Source organism: Salvelinus fontinalis, chromosome 39 (assembly GCF_029448725.1).
Source record: "Salvelinus fontinalis isolate EN_2023a chromosome 39, ASM2944872v1, whole genome shotgun sequence".
Taxonomy (NCBI): Eukaryota; Metazoa; Chordata; class Actinopteri; order Salmoniformes; family Salmonidae; genus Salvelinus; species Salvelinus fontinalis.
This window is the reverse complement of record NC_074703.1, coordinates 15346199-15371446: the sequence shown is the minus strand read 5'-3', so window position 1 is coordinate 15371446 and position 25248 is coordinate 15346199. Positions and strand designations below refer to the sequence as shown.

Here is a 25248-nt window from a genome sequence, read left to right as displayed (position 1 = left end):
GTAACTCTAGGTCTTCCTTTCCTGTGGTGGTCCTCATGAGAGCCAGTTTCATCATAGCGCTTGATGGTTTTTGCGACTGCGCTTGAAGAAACGCTAAAAGTTCTGAACTTGATTCCTTTAAAGTAATGATGGACTTTTGTTTCTCTTTGTTTATTTGAGCTGTTCTTGCCATAAGATGGACTTTTATTTTTATTGTTCTTTTTTTATTTAACTAGGCAAGTCTTTTATCAAATAGGGCTATCTTCTGTATACCACCCCTACCTTGTCACAACTGATTGGCTCAAACGCATAAAGAAGGAAAGAAATTCCACAAATGAACTTTTCACAAGGCACACTTGTTAATGCATTCCAGGTAACTACTTCATGAAGCTGGTTGAGAGAATACCAGGAGTGTGCAAAGCTGTCATCAAGGCAATGGGTGGCTACGTTGAAGAATCTAAATGATAAAAATATTTTATTGGTTACGACATGATTACATATGTGTTATTTCATAGTTTTGATGTCTTCACCATGTACTGTACAATGTAGAAAATAGTGAAAATCAAGAAAAACCCTTGAATGAGTAGGTGTGTCCAAACTTTTGAGTGGTGCTGTATGTCAGGTTTGAAGGTTTTTTCCCAGGTGTATGAACAATGAGGATATTTACTGTGATGTGGATGAGAAACTATGACCAAATGCTCAAGACCGGCTTGATGCAAACTAGTGGCTGCTAAACGTTTTGTTTCATTTGATTACAGTTATCAGTTTGGAATTTTGTACTAAAAGTTTAGAAAATCCACCACATACTTGTGAAAATAGCACCAAAGCTAATTTTAAAACTGTAAGCCGGAAGGAACATTGTTAGGGTATTGTGGGAAGCAACCATAGGCATGTATACAGCCCCACAGTGGAGGTGTCCACTGGGAATATTGATAAATGTCACCTTGTCCAAGAGAGATTTACACGGTTATCAAAACGTCACGCCAGGGTAAGCCTACACGAAACAGCCCTTATTTTAAATGTTTCTAAAATCCCCTATGGAAAAAAATAATAGTGGAAAAACAATTGGAACATTTTTCCTGTTAGACCGCTAGGTTTTATCAGTGTTATGACTCATACTGTGGTACTCTATAGAGGCCTCTAGTGCCCAAAAGCCAGTTTTAGCATGGGCAGCACATTGAGGACTTTTACCATTTTAAAGTAGTCTACTGGGCTGGAACTAGTTTCAGTCACGGGCTGATTTTTTTCTTTTCTTGAGCAGATGGTCTGGGGGCCGGAACATAATTACAAATCATTTGTAGATGGTAAATTGACTGCAAGAAGCCCAACGTTTCGATCTCTATACATCTCTATGGAAGCAACCTGTCATACCCTGCATTCATAACCCAGTGGGAAAGTGGTATTTACCACATACGACTCTGAAAATCCACTTGAATGCCCCTCTAACTGGTAATTACTAGAGGGAAACTCACCTATCATACCTGAGCTCTGACTTCTCATGCATGCTGATCTCTGACGTCAAGGAAATTACCTCGATAACAGCATTTTCGGCAGTTAAATGCAACAACAAAACACTATTTCTTAAAAGCAATCTATTAATATGGTTTTTGAACACTATCATCTGTTTACAAGCATAATATATGTACTTTTAGTTTATGGTTGACGGAGCTTGTTGGCCAACTTGGCCATTAGCCAATCAGCATTTTATCAAGGAGTGAACGCATTGAACTAGTTTTATGACGTCACACTTGGTCATTTCTACCATCCCACTTGGTTATGAACGCAGCATAACCTGTCGAGACTAGTCTACTCTCCACCCACAAGGCACTTCAATATAAATTCTGCCCCTCACCTAAACTTCACAATTTGCCGTTATCGGTAGGCTATTATCTCCAACAGTAGTCTATTTTTACAGTTACTTTTCGTTTTTAAACATTTAATCTCAATGGATCGATACATATTTATCATTGTGTTATTGGCGTGTGTTCTGCGGGCGGTGAGATGCTACAGCTCCGGAAAGGTGACTGCGGCGTGTGACAATATGACACCGCAACACAAAAAAGGCGCGCAGCAAAGCCTCGCTCCATTCTCTGTCACCACTGACCGGTTCAGCTTTAAGGAGGGCGATGAAATCATAGGTGAGACATCATGTAGTTTTCTCTATTATTGGGGGGTTCATGCAGATATATTGAACCCTCACCACTAGGTCTATAGGCTTTATTAATCTATCTATGGTTTTGCTGTTATGGGTAGATATCTCTGAAAAGTAGATCTTCAATTAATAACGGTCTCCATTTTCTATGGTGGTGTTTAAATCAACTTAACACTGTGTTGTTTACAGTCAGGCTCCTGGCAGGTTCCACTCCATTCACTGGGTTTATGTTACAAGCCAGAGAGGTTGGAGGAAGCAGTCCTCTGGGATCCTTCACTGTAACAAGTGGAGAGGCCCAGCTACTCACCTGCAACGGACTACCTGTGAGTCTATTCCCATAGACTGTATAAATCCATTTAATTCTGTTTATTCCCACCTATCTATTACTACCTGACCTATAGCCTGCTTTTCTGTTATGTTATGAGAGCTACAGTATTACATATAACCAGAAGAGCAAATTTGGTTTTAGAAGTGGGGGGAACATCATTTAAAAAAAATATTCTTATTTTTATCCATTTGGATAAACACTCCAAACAAACCGCTCGGAGGCGTCCGCATGGTCCTAAACCACACCGTTGCCTCGTTTTGTATCACATTTCAATGATAAAAATGGGGGGGACAAAAATGTGTGGCCAACCCGATTGATGTGTGGCCAACCCGAAGCCAACCCGATTGATGTGGTTCGGCCAAAAATGGTGGATAAATGAGGATAGTTCAGTCAAGCTGTTTACCATTGTAAAAAAACGAAATGTTCTGTCTGTAAGTGAGTGTTCCCCATCTCCCGTGAGCATGCTATCCTGTGAGAGCTTAGGGTTCCTCGATAATATCTAGCATGCTCACATAAGAGGGAACAGCTGGCTCTGGTCTACTTATTGTCCCTGCCTCGCCTGACCAGAAATAAATTGGCAATGAGATGTCTTGCTCTGGGGCATTCACTTCATAGGGCCGGGGCAATAGTCTTCTTCACATTGGCAGTTTGAAGTGACTCAAAAAAAGTGGCATATCCGATTTGAAACTGTTCTTTTCCTTCAGTATGAACAGCCAAAAAGCACATGGAATAGGATGATTCAAGCCACATTTCAAACCACTTTCGTAGGTCAGATACAAATCTGATTCTTGGCCATGCGACTTGTGTCTGAATGGTCAAATCTGATTAATTTGCCCTTAATGTCACGTTCTGACCTTAGTTCCTTTTTTATGTCTTTATTTTAGTTTGGTCAGCGCGTGAGTTGGGGTGGGCATTCTATGTTGTTTTTCTATGTTTTCTTCTGTATTTATATTTCTATGTGTTTGGCCTAGTATGGTTCTCAATCAGAGGCAGGTGTCAGTCGTTGTCTCTGATTGGGAGCCATATTTAGGTAACCTGTTTTCTATTGTGTTTTGTGGGTGATTGTTTCCTGGGTTAGTACCTGCACCATACGGAACTGTTTCGGTTGTTTGTTTGTGCTTTTGTTCAGTGTTCAGTTTGATTTATTAAACTTCTCATTATGGACACTTACCACGCTGCACATTGGTCCGATCCTTGCTACTCCTCTTCAGACGAAGAGGAAATCCGTGACAGAATCACCCACCAACCAAGGACCAAGCAGCGTGGTAAACAGGAGCAGAGGATTCTGGACTCATGGACATGGGAGGAGATACTAGACTGTAAGGGACCCTGGGCACAGGCTGGGGAATATCGCCGCCCCAAGGAAGAACTGGAGGCAGCAAAAGCTGAGCGGATGCGATATGAGGAGGTAGCACGGCAGCACGACAGGCAGGGGGGGGGGGGGGGGGGGCACACGGGGCGTGTGGCAGAGTCAAGTTGGAGACCTGAGCCCACTCCTCGTGCTTATCGTAAGCAGCGCGTTACTGGTCAGGCACCATGTTATGCGGTTAAGTGCACGGTGTCGCCAGTACGTGCTCATAGCCCTGTGCGCTATAGGCCAGCCCCCCGCAAGTGTCATGCGAGTGTGGGCATCCAGCCAGGGCGTATTGTGCCGGCTCAGCGCGTCTGGTCTCCGGTACGCCGTTTCGGCACAGGGCATCCTGCGGCGGCTCTGCGTGCGGTGTCTCCGGGGCGCTGGGAGGGTGCAGTGCGTCCTATGCCTGCGCTCCGCTCGTGCCGGGTGAATGTGTGCATTGAGCCTAAGGGAGAGGTGCTAGTGGTAGGCACCAGATCTCCAGTGCTCACCCACAGCCCGGTTCAACCTGTGCCTGCACTCTGGAGGGTCCGGGCTAAAGTGGTCATTCAGCCTGGAGAAGTGGTGCCAAGGCTGCGCACCAGAGCTCCAGTGCTCCCCCACTCCCCGGTCCTTCCGGTGCCTCCTCCAAGCACCAGGCCTACTGTAGGTCTCCCCAGCCTGGTGGGTCCTGTGGCAGCGCCACGCACCAGGCGGTCTCTCCGTCCCCTCCCTCCAGGTTCTCTCTCCAAGCCAGAGCCGCCCGTCAGTCCGGAGCTGCCAGAGCCGCCCGTCAGTCCGGAGCTGCCAGAGCCGCCCGCCAGTCCAGAGCCGCCCGCCAGCCCGGAGCTGCCAGAGCCGCCCGCCAGTCCGGAGCTGCCCCTCAGTCCAGAGGCGCACCTCAGTCCAGTGCTGCCCTCTACTAGGGTCTCCAATCCGGGGTCGGTGGCGAGGGTCGCCACTCCTAAGGTGCCACATAAGTGGGCCGAGACTATGATGGAGTGGGGTCCACGTCCCGCTCCAGAGCCGCCACCGCGGTAAATGCCCACCCGGACCTTCCCCTATAGGTTCAGGTTTTGCGGCCGGAGTCCGCACCTTTGGGGTGGGGGGTACTGTCACGTTCTGACCTTAGTTCCTTTTTTATGTCTTTATTTTAATTTGGGGGGGGCATTCTATGTTGTTTTTCTATGTTTTGTTCTGTATTTATATTTCTATGTGTTTGGCCTAGTATGGTTCGCAATCAGAGGCAGGTGTCAGTCGTTGTCTCTGATTGGGAGCCATATTTAGGTAGCCTGTTTTCTATTGTGTTTTGTGGGTGATTGTTTCCTGTGTTAGTGTTTGCACCATACGGGACTGTTTTGGTTGTTTGTTTGTGCTTTTGTTATTTTGTTCAGTGTTCAGTTTGATTTATTAAACTTCTCATTATGGACACTTACAACGCTGCACATTGGTCCGATCCTTGCTACTCCTTTTCAGACGAAGAGGAAATCCGTGACACTTAAGTGATTTTTAGACGGTTATTTAGCATATCTTGTGGCTTGCAAGCTACATATGTTGACAGTTTTGACAAGAATACGTGGAAGCTAACTAGCTTGTTAAAACTTTTTAGGGATAGGGGGCAGCATTTTCACTTTGGATGAATAGCGTGCCCAAATTGAACTGCCTCCTACTCTGTCCCAGATGCTTATATATGCATATTATTATTACTATTGGATAGAAAACACTCTGAAGTTTCTAAAACTGTTTGAATTATGTCTGAGTATAACAGAACTCATATGGCAGGCAAACTTCCAAACAGGAAGTGGAAATTCTGAGGCTGGTGTTTTTTCTACTCATCGCCTATTCAAATCCCAGGAAGATAGGGATTTCTTTGCACTTCCCATGCCTTCCACTAGATGTCAGTAGAACGTTGAAGGAAGTTTATACTGTGATGTGGGACCGGATGGGAGGTTTCAGTCAGTGGTCTGGCAGATTCCCAGTTCCTGGTCATGCGCATTCCTCATGATATCGCCTTGCGCTCCATAACTTTTACAGACATGAAGGAATGCTCCGACTGGAACGTTATTGGATACATATGATAACGACATCCTGAAGATTGATTATCTACTTAGTTTGACAAGTTTATTCGACCTGTGATATAACTTTTTGAAGTTTTCGTCCGACGTTATGCGTCACTTGCACGAGCGTTTGGATATGTGTACTAAACGCCCTAGCAAAAGTAGCTATTTGGACATAAATAATTGACATTATCGAACAAAACAAAAATTTATTGTCGAACTAGGATTCCTGGGAATGCATTCTGATGAAGATAATCAAAGGTAAGGGAATATTTATGATGTAATTTCGTATTTCTGTTGACTCCAACATGGCGGATAAATGTTATTTATATTTGAGCGCCGTCTCAGATTATTGAATGGTGTGCTTTTTCCGTAAAGTTTTTTTGAAATCTGACACAGTGGTTGCATTAAGAACAAGTGTATCTTTATATATCTAAAACATGTATCTTTCATCAAAGTGTATGATGAGTATTTCTGTTATTTGACGTGGCTCTGCAATTTCTCCGGATATTTGGATGCATTTCTGAACATGGCGCCAATGTAAACTAAGATTTTTCGATATAAATATGCACATTATCGAACAAAAAATACATGTATTGCGTAACATGATGTCCTATGAGCGTCATCTGATGAAGATCATCAAAGGTTAGTGATTAATTTTATCTCTTTCTGTTTTTGTGACTCCTATCTTTGGCTGGGAAAATGGCTGTGTTTTTTGAACTTGGTGGTGATCTAACATAATCATATGTTGTGTTTTCGCTGTAAAGCATTTTTTAAATTTGACACGATAGGTAGATTAACAAGATGTTTATCTTTCATTTGCTGTATTGGACTTGTTAATGTGTGAAAGTTACATATTTCTAAAAAATATTTTTGAATTTCCCGCGCTGCCTTTTCAGCGGAATGTTGTGGGGGGGGGTTCCGCTAGCGGAACGTGTGTCTTAGAAAGATTAATTGTTCTCAAACAAATGAGTGAATGTGCTAGAAAGCTAAACAGTTACCTGGCCAGCTAGTTGACTACTTGTTTTGAAAGTTGGAATATTTTATCCTTTGAGGCTTTAAGTGTTCTTTACACTATTATTTTGAACATTCAAAGCAACTGGGAAATGCCCATTGCAGGCATTGTTGTCACCTATAGCTTGCTACATAACTTCTGAGTGACGATCACCACCACCCTATCATCCTACACCACTGCACACACACTTGTCATTACTATGACAACTAGCATAGCCATGTCAGCAAATGACTGCTGTCTGAACACACACAAATACGATTTCAATCAATTAAATGTATTTATAAAGCCCTTTTTTACAGCCGATGTCAGAAAGTGCTATACAGAAATACAGCCTAAAACCCCAGACTGCAAGCATTGCAGATGTAGATTTGGTCACTTGTAGCTAGCTGTTTGGCTGTCAGTATTTCTAAATGAAAAAAATGTAGTCAAAAGATTTGAGTATTAAGGCCTGCAGTGAAAATAAGGCTTTAGTAGGCCAGAGTGGCCCTGCTCCGATCAGAAAAAATGAGGGTGGGATGTATCGCGTTTTCTACAGTCTCTGGTTTGGGTCCAATTCCTAGCACACCTGGAAACTACAGAGAATGGAGACAAAACAGAAACAACAGACAGAGCGCTCATCCAAAACATAGATAAGTAGAATAAATGGCACTCGCTTGTCTGAGCCTTATTTAAACCATACAAACAGTGACTGAATGGACCCACATTGCTGCTAACGTAGCTGAAAACGGAGCAGGGTAGGTGAGATTAGTTTGTCTGTGTGCATTAGCAGGGACGTTTGTAGCATTTTGCAGGCAAACCATTTTAGTGCTTGTACAAGTAACATAAAACATGAAATACACCTCCCATGGACTGTTCAGAACTATTTTTGTCCCGCAGCTGATTTGGTAACGGCCGTCATTTCTGCTTTGTATGCGTTAGCCTAGGTCTACCTACTGTATTAAAGCTGCTACACAGGATTTTTGTTGTTGAACTTTTGCATTGTCATTTCAGAAAATGTCCATAATATATCTGCAGTAATAGTGGAATGATAGTGTTTCACAGTATTACTTACCCGCCAGTGTTATAATTGGCTGTGATATTCATCTATTGATATCTCCCGCCGGAAAGGCATCTGTTGTTAAAATGGGAAAGCTGTTTTGACTTTGTTTGTGTTATCTAGTACAAATCGGATCAAGCGGCGAATATAGAAATCCCTCTGTTTTGTCCTGGTCGCTAAAGTTCTACACTGTTCGCTCAATTTCAGTTCATGTGAATCATGTAAGGAATCGTTGTACCATCTAAATCACTGTGAAAAATCTTTTCAATAACAAAATATATAGTTTTTACAGCTGTTAGAAGCTGGTGGACCAAAACCGAAAATAAAAGGCTCAAGCGCAAGTCTCCGCCATGTTTTGGGGAAATGGGATGCGGGTGAGGGCGGAGATTTGTTTTGAATGCAGTTTATTGCTGTTGACATTCAACTAGCTTCCACATAGGGGTGGACATTCTGTGGAATTCTATGTGTAGCACCTTTAAAAGCACTTCTTTGTCGCATTATTCACACACTCAGAATTCGCTGCTTCAAGTTTCAGTAGCCTACCTTTCCTCTCGTAATTGGACATTTGAGATCAAGTGTGCCTACAGAAGGCTATATGTGTGGTCTCAATTAAATAGAGTATGCTGTCTTTGCATGGGCTGAGAATCACGTGACAGTTATCTTTCCAAGGGAAATAACTTCAATTTAATTAGGGTAAAGTTTACTACAGTGTCTGAAAATGAATATTGATAATGGGAATAAGTGCATAGCGCTCAACCAACGTGAGTAGAGGTGTAAAAAAATATACAGCTGCGAGCAGCATTGAATGGGGTTCACAGGATGAATTTTTTCTCAAATCCTAGAAGGCCAGCATCCTGCAGTTGCCTCTTCACTGTTGACGATGAGTCTGGTGTTTGCGGGTACTATTTATTTTTTGTATTTTATTTCACCTTTATTTAACCAGGTAGGCTAGTTGAGAACAAGTTCTCATTTACAACTGCGACCTGGCCAAGATAAAGCAAAGCAGTGCGACACAAACAACAACAAGAGTTACAAATGGAAAAAACAAGCGTACAGTCAATAACACAATAGAAAAAAATAAAGTCTATATACAGTGTGTGCAAATAGCGTGGGGAGGTAAGGCAATAAATAGGCCATAGTAGCAAGTAATTACAATTTAGCAAATTAACACTGGAGTGATAGATGTGCAAGTAGAAATACTGGTGTGCAAAAGAGCAGAAAAGTAAATAAGAACAACATGGGGATGAGGTAGGTAGATAGGATTGGCTATTTACAGATGGGCTATGTACAGCTGCAGCGATCAGTTAGCTGCTCAGATAGCTGATGTTTAAAGTTAGCGAGGGAAATATAAGTCTCCAGCTTCAGCGATTTTTGCATTGACAGAGTCGAAAGCCTTGGCCAGGTCAATGAAGACGGCTGCTCAGTACAATCTTTTATCAATGGTGTTTATGATATCGTTTAGTACCTTGAGCGTGGCTGAGGTGCACCTGTGACCAGCTCGGAAACCGGATTGCACAGCGGAGAAGGTACTGGGATTCGAAATGGTCAGTGATCTGTTTATTAACTTGGCTTTCGAAGACTTTAGAAAGGCAGGGCAGGATGGATATAGGTCTATAACAGTTTGGGTCTAGAGTGTCATCCCCTTTGAAGAGGGGGATGACTGCGGCAGCTTTCCAATCTTTAGGGATCTCGGACGATACGAAAGAGAGGTTCAACAGACTGGTAATAGGGGTTGCAACAATGTGTGCAACAACAGTGTTCCGGAGTTCCAAATTAAGCAGCAGCAGCTGAAAAGATGAGCTCCTACAAATATTGAAATTTAAATGTTTTTTTAGAGTAAAGTACATCGAAAAAAAAATCTAAAGAAAACTGCAAACTGAATAGGAGACCAAACAAGCAGCAAACAAAGAAGAAAGGCTTTTGAAAAAGTAACAATTTTTTCATAAAATTATACCGTTTTCTTAGCTAGCTAAGTTGTTTACCTGTTGCTAGGCAGTTGCTAGGGACATTCCTGGAAGAAGCTAGCTAGCTAACAAGGAGTGTCTAGTTGGCAGAAGAGAAGAAGGGACAAAGAAGGGACAAAGTGGGACAAAATAAGGACAGAAGAAAAGGGAAAGGGGGGAAAGGGGACATTAAGGTGAAGCAGTCCTCTAAAGACACAAAAGACAATAATACAAGAAACAACACTTCTATTGCCTCTCCCTCTACGATACGCACTTCCGGGTTGGAGCGAGTAGTTGCATTCCGCTTTGCTCCACAGGTAGTATTACATTTCATTTCATTACAGTACAACAGTTTGATTTGTTTGATCTTAGCTGGCTACATAGCCGTCTTTGTATCCAAGATAATTGTGTAGTCTAGAGTAATTGTCGAGGTTACCTAGCCAGTTAGAGGTTACCTAGCCAGCTACACTTTCAAACAAAGTCAACAACGCAGCCACTGCTAGCTAGCCTATTTCACCAGCCAGCAGTACTATATCATTTTAGTCAATAAGATTTTTTGCAACGTAAGCTTAACTTTCTGAACATTCGAGACGTGTAGTCCACTTGTCATTCCAATCTCCTTTGCATTAGCGTAGCCTCTTCTGTAGCCTGTCAACTATGTGTCTGTCTATCCCTGTTCTCTCCTCTCTGCACAGACCATACAAACGCTTCACACCGCGTGGCCGCTGCTACTCTAACCTGGTGGTCCCAGCGCGCACGACCCACGTGGAGTTCCAGGTCTCAGGCAGCCTCTGGAACTGCCGATCTGCGGCCAACAAGGCAGAGTTCATCTCAGCCTATGCTTCCCTCCAGTCCCTCGACTTCTTGGCACTGACGGAAACATGGATTACCACTGATAACACTGCTTCTCCTACTGCTCTCTCCTCGTCTGCCCACGTGTTCTCGCACACCCCGAGAGCTTCTGGTCAGCGGGGTGGTGGCACTGGGATCCTCATCTCTCCCAAGTGGACATTCTCTCTTTCTCCCCTGACCCATCTGTCTATCGTCTCCTTTGAATTCCATGCTGTCACAGTTACCAGCCCTTTCAAGCTTAACATCCTTATCATTTATCGCCCTCCAGGTTCCCTTGGAGAGTTCATCAATGAGCTTGACGCCCTGATAAGTTCCTTTCCTGAGGATTGCTCACCTCTCACAGTTCTGGGTGACTTTAACCTCCCCACGTCTACCTTTGACTCATTCCTTTCTGCCTCCTTCTTTCCACTCCTCTCCTCTTTTGACCTCACCCTCTCACCTTCCCTCCCTACTCACAAGGCAGGCAATACGCTTGACCTCATCTTTACTAGATGCTGTTCTTCCACTAATCTCATTGCAACTCCCCTCCAAGTCTCCGACCACTACCTTGTATCCTTTTCCCTCTCGCTCTCATCCAACACTTCCCACACTGCCCCTACTCGGATGGTATCGCGCCGTCCCAACCTTCGCTCTCTCTCCCCCGCTACTCTCTCCTCTTCCATCCTATCATCTCTTCCCTCTGCTCAAACCTTCTCCAACCTATCTCCTGATTCTGCCTCCTCAACCCTCCTCTCCTCCCTTTCTGCATCTTTTGACTCTCTATGTCCCCTATCCTCCAGGCCGGCTCGGTCCTCCCCTCCTGCTCCGTGGCTCGACGACTCATTGCGAGCTCACAGAACAGGGCTCCGGGCAGCCGAGCGGAAATGGAGGAAAACTCGCCTCCCTGCGGACCTGGCATCCTTTCACTCCCTCCTCTCTACATTCTCCTCTTCTGTCTCTGCTGCTAAAGCCAATTTCTACCACTCTAAATTCCAAGCATCTGCCTCTAACCCTAGGAAGCTCTTTGCCACCTTCTCCTCCCTCCTGAATCCTCCTCCCCCTCCTCCCCCCTCCTCCCTCTGCTGATGACTTCGTCAACCATTTTGAAAAGAAGGTCGACGACATCCGATCCTCGTTTGCTAAGTCAAACGACACCGCTGGTTCTGCTCACACTGCCCTACCCTGTGCTTTGACCTCTTTCTCCCCTCTCTCTCCAGATGAAATCTCGCGTCTTGTGACGGCCGGCCGCCCAACAACCTGCCCGCTTGACCCTATCCCCTCCTCTCTTCTCCAGACCATTTCCGGAGACCTTCTCCCTTACCTCACCTCGCTCATCAACTCATCCTTGACCGCTGGCTACGTCCCTTCCGTCTTCAAGAGAGCGAGAGTTGCACCCCTTCTGAAAAAACCTACACTCGATCCCTCCGATGTCAACAACTACAGACCAGTATCCCTTCTTTCTTTTCTCTCCAAAACTCTTGAACGTGCCGTCCTTGGCCAGCTCTCCTGCTATCTCTCTCAGAATGACCTTCTTGATCCAAATCAGTCAGGTTTCAAGACTAGTCATTCAACTGAGACTGCTCTTCTCTGTGTCACGGAGGCGCTCCGCACTGCTAAAGCTAACTCTCTCTCCTCTGCTCTCATCCTTCTAGACCTATCGGCTGCCTTTGATACTGTGAACCATCAGATCCTCCTCTCCACTCTCTCCGAGCTGGGCATCTCCGGCGCGGCCCACGCTTGGATTGCGTCCTACCTGACAGGTCGCTCGTACCAGGTGGCGTGGCGAGAATCTGTCTCCGCACCACGTGCTCTCACCACTGGTGTCCCCCAGGGCTCTGTTCTAGGCCCTCTCCTATTCTCGCTATACACCAAGTCACTTGGCTCTGTCATATCCTCACATGGTCTCTCCTATCATTGCTATGCAGACGACACACAATTAATCTTCTCCTTTCCCCCCTCTGATAACCAGGTGGTGAATCGCATCTCTGCATGTCTGGCAGACATATCAGTGTGGATGACGGATCACCACCTCAAGCTGAACCTCGGCAAGACGGAGCTGCTCTTCCTCCCGGGGAAGGACTGCCCGTTCCATGATCTCGCCATCACGGTTGACAACTCCATTGTGTCCTCCTCCCAGAGTGCTAAGAACCTTGGCGTGATCCTGGACAACACCCTGTCGTTCTCAACTAACATCAAGGCGGTGACCCGTTCCTGTAGGTTCATGCTCTACAACATTCGCAGAGTACGACCCTGCCTCACGCAGGAAGCGGCGCAGGTCCTAATCCAGGCACTTGTCATCTCCCGTCTGGATTACTGCAACTCGCTGTTGGCTGGGCTCCCTGCCTGTGCCATTAAACCTCTACAACTCATCCAGAACGCCGCAGCCCGTCTGGTGTTCAACTTTCCCAAGTTCTTTCACGTCACCCCGCTCCTCCGCTCTCTCCACTGGCTTCCAGTTGAAGCTCGCATCCGCTATAAGACCATGGTGCTTGCCTACGGAGCCTTGAGGGGAACGGCACCTCCGTACCTTTAGGCTCTGATCAGGCCCTACACCCAAACAAGGGCACTGCGTTCATCCACCTCTGGCCTGCTCGCCTCCCTACCTCTGAGGAAGTACAGTTCCCGCTCAGCCCAGTCAAAACTGTTTGCTGCTCTGGCACCCCAATGGTGGAACAAACTCCCTCACGACGCCAGGTCAGCGGAGTCAATCACCACCTTCCGGAGACACCTGAAACCCCACCTCTTTAAGGAATACCTAGGATAGGATAAAGTAATCCTTCTAACCCCCCCCCCCCTTAAAAGAGTTAGATGCACTATTGTAAAGTGGTTGTTCCACTGGATATCATAAGGTGAATGCACCAATTTGTAAGTCGCTCTGGATAAGAGCGTCTGCTAAATGACTTAAATGTAAATGTTAAATGTAAATGTAAACAATGGCAGTGGATAATTTTAGAAATAGAGGGCCCAGATTGTCTAGCCCAGCTGATTTGTACAGGTCCAGGTTTTGCAGCTCTTTCAGAACATCTGCTATCTGGATTTGGGTAAAGGAGAAACTGGGGAGGTTTGGGCAAGTACCTGCAGGGGGTGTGGAGCTGTTGGCCGGGGTTGGGGTAGCCAGGAGGAAAGCATGGCCAGCCGTAGAGAAATGCTTATTGAAATTCTCTATTATCGTCGATTTATCGGTGTTACCTAGCCTCAGTGCAATGGGCAGCTGGGAGGAGGTGCTCTTGTTCTCCATGCACTTTACAGTGTCCCAAAACCTTTTAGAGTTAGAGCTACAGGATGCAAATTTCTGTTTGAAAAAGCTATTTAATGAAGCTGCCAGTTGAGGACTTGTGAGGCATCTGTTTCTCAAACTAGACATTCTAATGTTCTTGTCCTCTTGCTCAGTTGTGCAACGGGGCCTCCCAGTCCTCTTTCCATTCTGGTTAGAGCCAGTTTGCGCAGTTCTGTGAAGGGAGTAGTACACGTCGTTGTATGAGATCTTCAGTTTCTTGTCAATTTCTCGCATGGAATAGCCTTCATTTCTCAGAACAAGAATAGACTGACGAGTTTCAGAAGAAACTCTTTGTTTCTGGCCATTTTAAGCCTGTAATCCAACCCACAAATGCTGATGCTTCAGATACTCAACTAGTCTAAAGAAGGCCAGTTTTATTGCTTCTTTCATCAGAACAACAGTTTTCAGCTGTGCTAACATTTTTTTTCTTCCTGATGGCAACCAGGTAAAACTCAGAAACCTGGTTTGTAGTAGGGACCTAAAGGTTTCCCCTATTTCCTGGGGCAAGTAAACTGAAGTCGGGCAAGCAGTTTTTCTTTTTACTGAAAACAACAAAACTGTAAATAATTCCAGTAGGCCTAGCCTAAAATGGTATTTATGGATCATTCCCATTCTTTAACTTAGAGACGGACAATTTATGGCATGTATGGCAGCCAGGGAAGTTGAGCCTGCTATGTGGTTGCCTCTTGGAAAGTGAGAGTGTGCTCTGCTGTCTTTGTAGACGTGTCTTTTGTGATATTCATATGAATATTTTTAATGTTGAATAAATATATGTTAATTTTTGTATTTCAGAATCTAGACATACTAGATATTTTCCAGCACACTATAAGGAGTATAATGACATATGTTGTCTATATCATGTACGGTTCACAGATCATAGGGTCTTACAGGAGGCATGTATACAGTGCATTCAGAAAGTATTCAGCCCCCTTGACTTTTTCCACATTTTGTTATGTTACATACTTATTCTAAAATGGATTAAACCGTTTTTTCCTCATCAATCTACACACAAGACCCCATAATGACAAAGCAAAAACAGGTTTTTAGAAATCCCCCCATAACAAACATCCCTCCTCCCAATTAAGTTTCTATGCGAGAATTGCCAGAACATTTTTGGGCCTTCCTGGCATGGAATCACCCTGCTGCATTTGAATAAATCTTCATGGATCCTTTTTTTCCCTATTCTCAGAATTCTGCAGTTTCTCACACATCAGATTCACCTAAATCCTCCATCCAGGGAATATGGAGGGCCCCCACATCAGGCAACCTCAACTCCATCCAATTCAGGTGATTCACCCATCCAGTATCTCCTAGCTCCTGAACCAGAATTTTCACTTCTGTTAGCAGTTGTTGTTATTCTTCAATAACACAGACCCCAAAGCAAATCAGGGGGAGAAAGACAACAAATCATAGTTGTTATGCTCAAAAGTAGATGGCAGATGTTTATTCTTCCCTGTCCTCAATGTTTCTCTGCTGAACAAAGAGACAGGATGTAGTTTATACCCAAGCCTAGCCTGTGGTTGACCAATTAGAATTCCTTGCAATAAAACTGGGCCAATGGCCAAAAAACAAGTATCCCGTTTCAGGCTCAATGTATAAACAATTTGGACCAATGAGACCTTGCCACATGGAGCTATGAGTTCCAGACTGAAATTCCTCCTGTATCCCTTACCCATTAATCTTCAGTTCCCCAATACAAAGAAACAACTATTTCCATTGATCATTAATTCCCTATTACAGAAAAACAACAATTTCCATTGATTGTTAATTCCCTCTTGACCTTTATTCCTCTGCGTTGTGTAGTTATCTTAGAATATTCTTATACTTCTATTACCATGGGGCCCAGTTTCCTGGACACAGATTAAGCTTAGTTCTTGACTAAAATGCACTTTAAATGGAAATTCCGTCCCTTAATGTTATTACATTGTTTTATTATTTGTTCTGCCACGCCATTTTTACAGTGCCTCCTTTGTAAAAGATTACTCCACCTTCTGGGTTGGAGTGAAAAGTTCTCCAGTCACATACAACATCGCTGCTGCACCACCAGCTAACAGCACATCCGTCCCCTCTACCGCCTCTTCATCCTCAAAAGTGAGTATGATTACATGCACACAATAATACGATTATTGTGAATATTCAGATTAATATAATAGTTTGATTAAAATATTTGCATGCTTTGCAAGAAGAATGATTTCCTTAATAATCTTGTTTACATGGACACGAAATCAGGCTACTGATGGGACTTTGATAAATGCAGAACATTGCCAATCAAAATAAACGTTCTACCACAGCTACCATGTTATTTTTGGGAAGTCTACTTGATTCTGAGTTCTGACATTTTGAACTCCCTTCACTCGTGCAAAAGAGGGAGGCTTGCACTGCTGGTTTTAGTACACTCGCAGATACACCGCTGGAACTACTATTAAGGTGTTTACACTTTCCACAGAGGGTTCTACATAGAAAGCAAAAAAGTTCTACCTGGAACCTAAAAGGTTTCTCCTACGGGGACAGCCGCAGAACCCTTTTGGAACCCTTTTTTCTAAGAGTGTACCAAATATTTATAAAGGGTGCTCAGAAAACCAGATGTTTTAATTGGCGTATGCCTACTTAGATTGAACGCCGATTTAATAAGCAGAGTAATGTGTATACATGACTAATGCCATACTCGGCCTACTGATCAGTTGAATATCGAATTATTAGTGTGCATGTAGACGTACTTAGTATTTCCATTCAAATCCTTAGTACTTATGGTAATAGATAATAGTACAAATGTGTTTTATTTAAAACATAAACTTGTCTTAACAATGTATCACAAGTGTAAGTGATAGTCTCTCAAAAGGTCAAATAGGGGGTGCTTATATTTGTCCTGTTTTACTGTATGTACAAGTACGAGTGGGTAACCTGTACGAGTGTGAGGTGTGAAATGGAAATGTGTTTTTTGCTTATCCCAACTCCCCCTGAGAGTGGGGTCATTAACCCTGGAGAAATTAGGGTTAAGTGCCTTGCTCAAAGGCAGATCAACAGATTTTTCACCTTGTCGGGGATTCGAACTGGCAACCTTTCAGTTACTGGCCCAACGCTCTTAACCGCTAGGCTACCTGCCACTCACTCTCTGACAATAGTGTCATATTACATTTTTCAATCAAACAATAACATTTATTTTTACACACTATTACATAAGTGCTATACAATAACATTGAATATGTTTGTAATAGGTTTCCAACTCCAGCACTGGATGTGACAGCACTAAGGTCTGTTTCAGCCAACCTCTATACTGTGACCCTGGGGTCAGCCCAGATTGTTACTTCCTGTCTGCTATGACCTCTCCCGGTGATACAGCCATCCAGTTGGAGATGACCGGCCCTTCAGATGGCTACATCGCCATTGGCTTCTCAGATGACCAGAGGATGGTAATGTAGCCTTTTCAGAAGTAGTGCATGCACATCCTGCAATTGAATATGCTTATTCAAATTTTGAGGCACTCGTTCAGATACTTTCACTTCAATGAAGTCGGTGAACAAGTTTATTTTTAAAACGATGAAGAAGGATTGCATGAGGGCAGGTAGAAGGCAGCCAATCAACTGCAGGAGCATTCAACAGTGTGCAATTTTTCTTTTATGAATGTTTGTTTATTGTACCCTGCACCTTCAAGTGGCCTGTGGCAGGGTTGATTGTGTTCCTCTCATCATCTGTTTTCCTCTGCATCACATCAGGGAAATGATGACATCTATATTTGTGGACGGGACAGTGGCGGGCTCATCCAATTGCAACACGCCTTTTCAACAGGAAGGAAGATACCAGCGATACTTCCTCTGGTACTTGCTATTATTATGACGTATGAAAAGCTAAGAGGATGATAGCAATTGGAATATGGACTGGAATTAAAGTTTTGATATGACTGATTTGAAATGAAATGTACCCCCAGCCCTGATGCTATAATGAATCACAAAACAATCGGTAATGACTGAAATGTCTCTTGTTTGTCCTTTTCTAGGGAAATGTTTCTGATGTTAAATCCTCAGTGAATAATGGTATCATTAGCTGTTCCTTCACGACTAGGAACCCCATTTCAACTTTGCGATCCGGAGGGTCCAGTTCCCTCTACTATCTCATGATCGTTCACGGGCCCTCCAATAATGGTACAGTATGAGCCAAAAGCTTACAGCATAGTAGCACCAGTACTGTTACAGAGGAAGTGGTTATATCCCTCTGTCATTTTATTTACATAGTGCTATGACATCTTTAGATAATAATGAGTGACATTACATGGACATGGAAGACGGGATCTTAAATCAGCACTCCTACTCTGAGATATTGTATGAATACGGGCCCTGTTATCTAATAAGGATTCTAATGTTGTGGGCCTGGTACCGATGAAGAAAGCAGTCTGCTTCAGTATAGCAGTCATTTGTTTCATAATATCATTTTATTCTATTTCTCTTATTGTATTTCACTTTTCGGTTGACTTTGACAGGGATAATCGGCATTCATACTGGCACCTTCATCAGTGACACTAAAGTGGATATTTCAAGTCCTCAAGTTGTTACTATTGAAAAAGAGCCACCTATTATTAAAGCACATGGTAAGGTTTCTGTTTCCTTGGTGAGAAGAGTTTGCATGCATAACCTCAAACAAATTGTTATACGGTAATACACTGATTATAATTACATATACAAGCTTAAAGATTTGTGTATTGATTATGGATTATTGATTTATTATCCTGTTGTGCTTCAGGTTCCCTGATGTTGATAGCGTGGATGACCACAGGTAGTTTGGGAATGATCATAGCCAGGTATCTGAAAGGTGTGGCCAAGGGGAAACATTATTTTGGGAAAGATGTTTGGTTTCTGGTGAGTTTCTATAATACTATCCCTAATGTGTTAGTGTAGCAACATTTGATTGTACTTTAAATGTTTTCACTGCTATCCAATTGGTGCCTTTTCTACATATAGCTTGACTGGGAGAGTGTGTCAAGCAGGCGGTCACTTGTGTTTGTGAGGAAGCTATGCTGTTAATCAAGCAAGCAGACTGACGTCCGTCACATTTCATGTTTTATTAGTCGTATGTACAGGATACACGTGGTATACACTGTCCAACAAAATGCTTACTTGCAGGTTCCTTCTCGACAATGCAACCACAAAGAAAAAATATAAGAATATGAACATAAACATTAGCACGTCTAGATGACTTTATTAGGTGGAATGTTTTTAGTACTAAATAATAATGCCACATAATCTGTACTCTTGGCTTGCATGTTCCTCAGGTGCACGTGTTTCTTATGACACTCACTGTTGCCGCCACCATTATTGCCTTCATTTTGGCCTTCTCAGAAGTTGGAGGCTGGAGTGGGGTATGTATCATAAACCTTTACTGTGCGCCGATTGTTATTTAAAACAAACCTATCTGACAAATGCTGTGCCGTCTAGTTTTATAAAACCTACTCTATTATGGAAGGCTCAGATAATTGAAATAGTTAAGAGAGACAGTTTATGAGCCCAGTGTGTTTATAGGGAGCCCATCTGTGTTTATAGGGAGTCCATCCTGTGTTGGGCTGCATCGTTATGATCCTGGCCTTCTTCCAGCCAATCGGTGCCATGTTCCGATGTGGACCTCAACATCACTGGTAAGGGATCCAGACTCATACCTGGTGTATGTCAGTTTGCTCATGTGTATGTAAATCCAAAAGTGGCTTGTTTTCTCAAGTTAGTGTATTATTTTTTGTGTTGTTTTTTCACAGGCGATTCCTCTTCAATTGGTCGCATGCTTTGAATGCAGTGGCAATAAAAGGTTTAGCTGGTAAGGAACTGTGATCATGACATTGTTTTTTGTTGGATTGTATTAGCATAGTACAAAGTACTGTATCTTCTCAGCCAATATCTGTCAAACATGTTTGCTGTTGCACTACTACCATGTTAGTAATTGTGTTGACATTATCTTCCAGTGGCAGCCATATTTACTGGGCTGTCGTATTTTAACACCTCTGAGGATGGTTGGCTTCTGAAGGTGATGGGTGGGTTTGTTGGATGGGAGGCAACGATGTACATCCTGCTAGAATTCCACATCCGCTGGAAGCGCAATGGTGAGATCAAATACATAATGATATTGATCTTAATAGTGTTAAATTCAGGTTGATGATATATAGCCCACCTATAATATTGAATATCCTCATATTGTGGATCTGCCATATATAACTTTTGTCGGCCTCTTGGCCTACGTCAAAAGCTCTGACGAAGGACAAGAGGTCGACACGTAAGCTTGAATAAACAAAGTGATACAAGCAAGAGAAGTGTGCAGGTTTCTCTTTTCTTTTCAAATACTTCAATATAACTTTTGTTGTTCTTCTAGATCATACAGAGAATGCTTCTGAAACGGTACGCTGAATCCCACCATTTAATCCCACACATTTAAATGTACTTATTGTATCAGTGAATTAGTAAGTGACTCATTCATAACAACTATTTTGTCTGCCACGGCTGTACTTGACTTTTCATTTCTCCCCCAGACAAGCATGGAGTTGGTACTGCTGGTCTTGTTTTTCCTTGGAAATATAGCCTTTTTGGTGGCACTACTTGTTGGAATTGGCTCATCATGAAGATCTGCTGAGCAATGGACTGAGATCGGAATGTTGTGATACAGTAAATCTTTAATATAGCTCACTGTGCAGTATATTTGTAATAATTTTATATTTGTTGTCAAATGTTTTCAAGTATCTGTCCATTGATTGAGGATCGAATGCGATCAGATCGTCAATTTATACAGTACCGGTATCCCTCCATATAACTATGACAGACTCTCCATGAGGATAGGCATATTGGAAATTTAACCAGGGTTTATTTACTGACACTACTTTCTTAACAAAAAGTAAGGAATTCTTAACAGACTTTCTTGCACAATACAGGTTCAGTGGACCCAATTATTGTACTGGATGCTTTTAAATGTACCTTTAGGGGCCATTAAATTCAATTGTCATCCCAAAAATGGTATCGGTCAACAGAGAAAATAATTTCAACAGAAATAGAACATTTAACATTACACAATGGTGTTGAATGTACTACATAATCACTGAATAATCTAGAGACTTAACAAAAAGAGATTTTGGAATTTATTCATGAAAGACGGGGTTAAAAAAATAAAATTACCAGAGCAAATTCAATATAGAAACCCGACCAAAAAGAACCTACAGAAAAAGTTACAAACGATGGAGAAATCCTTCTCACCAAAGGAGATTCTGAATGAGGAAGGTCGTCCAACCTCATTTGATGATGAGTTTTGTGATATACAGTACCAGTCAAAAGTTTGGACACATCTACTCTTTATTTTTACTATTTTGTATCTTGTAGAATAATAGTGAAGACATCAAAACTATGAAATAACACATGTTGAACTATGTAGTAACCAAAAAAGTGTTAAACCAAAATATATTTTATATTTGAGATTATTCAAAGTAGCCACCCTTTGCCTTGATAACAAATGCTCAGCATATGTGGAAATGTCTTCAAGACTGTTGGAAAAGCATTCCTCATGAAGTTGGTTGAGAGAAAGCCAAGAGTTTGCAAAGCTGGCATCAAGGCAAAGGGTGGCTACTTTGAAGAATCTTAAATATAAAATATATTTAGATTTGTTTAGCACTTTTTTGGTTACTACATGATGCCAGAACGTGTTATTTCATAGTTTTGATGTCTTCACTATTCTACAATGTAGAAAAATAAAGAAAAACCCTTGAATGAGTAGGTGTGTCCAAACTCTTGACTGGTACTGTACGTTTCCCCCAAAATCATGTTAAACTATCTGCTATACAAAATTATCTTGTGAAGGCCTAATTACACAGGACTAACTATTGTTGGCAATTGATTACTTTCAGTCGTGGAAAACGCCTTGCCTCGATGGCATTCCAATAGAGATAGGCTTTTTATGAACTACTGAAAGATCAATTACTGTCATGTTTTAATTATTCATATATAAATGGCAAACTATCAGACACACAAAACGAGGGACTGATCTCTCCTACTGAAGCAGGAGCCAGGGGGGCAGTACAAAGAGCCAGTCTCTTAAAACAATTGGAGTCACCCCATTGTGCTAAAATATTGGCAAAATGTATTGCTCATAGAATTAAAAAGGTCCTACTGGTAAATTAAGTGAACAACATTATTTGGGTATTAGCAAACAGAATATGAGCTTTAAAAATGTGATATAAAAAATAAAACAAGGTTTTCACTGGACAGTTACTTTAAAGAATTTTGCTGTGAGAATCATGACACAAAAACACCTCTTATTTCATTGGATGGCAAAGTTGTGTTTTTATACTCTCACACCATTATCATTATATTACATGACATTTAAAATAAAGTGATTGCACACAATATGTACAACAAAATCCATACAAATTATGAATTTATTTACATTGTTATTATAATCATACAGTGCCGGCCAAGTATATTGGCACCCTTGCACTTTTATTCAAATAAGTTTAAATTAAATATATTTACCGGTAGTCAAATTTAATTTAGTAAAATGTAATTTAATTTAGTATTTAATTTAGTAAAATAAAATGGTACAACATTTTTGACACCCAAACTTGGTTGCACAGACAAGTGAACTGCAAAACAAGCAACTTATTTTAAAAGAAATAGAGAATTATTTAAGAAAAGTGCAAGGATGTCAATCATAGAGATGGAAAGAGGCATTATATTTGGGTGGGCTGCTGTGCTTTTTGAGGCCATCTTCATTCATAAGTAGTACATTTCTTATTTTATGTTTGAAAAAAGTGTCAAACTAATATCAAACACAGTACAGTATGAAGATAGGCAGAAACTGCTTCTCCAATAGAAAGACTAGATCACGCTTGTAGTCGATGTCATGGCGACGTTGGCTAGCTAAGCTCATGCGCAGAAACACGTCATCAGGTCGAACTGTCTTGTTGTACGAACTGTGCATGTGCAGACTGACAAATTAAAGGCACTTCTTCGATATAAAGTTGTTTTTGACTAAAATTAAAACATTTTAGTTTGTCACTCTCACGAGGTTGGAGTCATAACATGTTCATCTACTTAAGACATTGGCTCGCCTCTAGGTTGTGCCTTTATATTTAGAGATAATTAACAACAAAGGAAGAATTTCTCACTTCTCTCATTGACTCATACCAAATGCCTTTTATAAAAGATATTTGACACTCAACAAGTGGGATACATCGCCGAAAATTGGAGAAGTCTCAATTGAACTAGTCTACTCCTTCAGCCTTGATAGCATTCCGGAGCGTGCCTGTTCGAACTGAGGATTTATAGTATGGTAAGAAGCCATTAGTTACAGGCCGCTTTTTTAATGACTGTTGCCAGCCAATTCTTTTAGAACATGCCGCCCAAAAAAGTGTCGAAAGTGAGATATACATCTGGTGAGATTTATAGTTCTAATGAAACGGTGGTAACTTTTCAGCTTCGTGCTTCTTCTTGGCCGTCCAACTGATTGACTTTTGTTTTAAAGTAATGATGGACTGTCTTTTCTTTTTGCTTATTTGAGCTGTTCTTGCCATAATATGGATTTGGTCTTTTACCAAATAGGGCTATCTTCTGTATACCAACCCTACCTTGTCACAAGAGACTGTAGAGACAGCATCTAAGATGGACGTTTGTATACATGGTTTCATGGGGCCTGCCATCTTTCTAGATCCAGTTTTACTGGGATTACTACGCCTGCGCACTAGCACTCAGTGCAAACAAGGAGCAGTGCCGCTGTCATCACGTTATCCAAAAACATGACAGACATTGGACGAATACAATTTTAATATCTTTGGCTTTCACTCACAGTTTAGCAGTTGCTTAGGTACTGCATCTCTACCCGACAGATGATAACAAAACGATCAGTATAATTGATTGATAGTTGTTACTCAGCAGTCTTAAAAGTATGCCTTGTCTATTTTTAAGAACTATTGAAATAGTGATTTTTGTCAGACAACAGGCAGTTTGTTGTTTACTTGTCTCATGATTATACTGTACGTTCCATGTATTGGGCCTAATTACTCTATTTAAACTGAGCTTTAGTATTTCATTTTCTTCTGTTTGTTCGTTTTTTAAAAATGTTTTTTTATTGTAATTGTTTTATCATTTTGTTGTCTGTTAATGTGTGGAATTCCAATAAAAACATTATTACAAAATTAGGCTGATGGCATCCCCTGGTGGATACAGTGTGTTATTGCTGTTCGCGGAAAGTAAGTCATCGGTGATACCTACCCTCTACAATTATGATATCGACAAACATAGAGGGCTATGTTAGCCATGTTCGTGTCTGTCAAAACTACTTCCTGTATTTTGTTTATAACAAACAAGAGTGTACATGTTTTAAAAAATGACAACGTCTACGCATTCCTATTCATGTGGTACCAAGTAAAAATTCAAGTTTATTTTCACATACACAGAACGTAAACAACAACCATGCTCCTCTAGGCCAACATCCACCACCTCAGGTTAGTTTGTTTCAACTGCAATAATAAGGATGTGATATAGACCCATGTCAACCATGGATTAGAATCCTGGCCCATAGATTTTTAAAATGTTATTTAATCGTTATTTAACTAGGCAAATCAGTTAAGAACGGATTATTATCTACAATGACGGCCTAGGAACAGTGGGTTAACTGCCTTGTTCAGGGGCAGAACGACAGATCTTTACCTTGTCAGCTCAGGGATTCAATCTAGCAAACTTTCGGTTACTGGCCCAATGCTCTAACCACTAGCCTACCTGCTGATAGATTACTTGCGGATGAGAGTTTTTTGTCATGAATCTTGTTCTGGAGGCAGCTCTGCAGAGTAGTTACTAGCTGGAACAGCCACAAAGTCATACAATCTGATTTTAAACCTTAACCTTAACAACACTGCTAACCCTAACGGCTAACCTTAGATGAAGACCAAAAAAGTAATTTTTGTTTTCATAAATGTTTTCAATATAGGCAGTTTTGACTTTGAAACTGGCCTATCTAAGGGGGAATTGCTCAGTTCTGCCTCCAGGAAAATACCCATGACAATAAATGTCAACCTACTTCAGGGTGCGGAACTGTCTAACATCAACTTAACTATGCTGGTGGCGCTCCCTGGGGGATGCAGTGTGTTATGGCCACTTGCAGAAAGCAAGTCATTGGCTATACCTACCCCTCTACAATTCTGATATCTATGAACATAGAGGGCTATCGGTGGTTTTTGGGTGGTCTGGTTGACACAATTAAATGTTCAAATATTACAGTAACATCTGGGTTTTTATGTGTGCCATCATGTGTTTAATTGTATAGTTGATGGAAACTGGGGCGAGTGA

The 25248-nt window shown here is 42.1% G+C and overlaps 1 protein-coding gene across 1 annotated transcript; it reads left to right on the top strand.

Annotated features, from left to right (window-relative positions):
- The first annotated feature begins 1786 nt into the window (after positions 1–1786).
- On the top strand, positions 1787–24101 carry LOC129838754 (putative ferric-chelate reductase 1). Its single transcript, XM_055905912.1, has 15 exons — positions 1787–2117; positions 2321–2454; positions 15141–15238; positions 15913–16042; positions 17167–17361; positions 17665–17766; positions 17946–18090; positions 18426–18533; positions 18686–18801; positions 19215–19301; positions 19483–19574; positions 19689–19747; positions 19893–20030; positions 20297–20322; positions 20454–24101. The coding sequence occupies exons 1-15, from the start codon at positions 1925–1927 to the stop codon at positions 20541–20543; spliced, it is 1713 nt and encodes a 570-aa protein (XP_055761887.1). The 5' UTR covers positions 1787–1924; the 3' UTR covers positions 20544–24101.
- The last annotated feature ends 1147 nt before the right edge of the window (positions 24102–25248 follow it).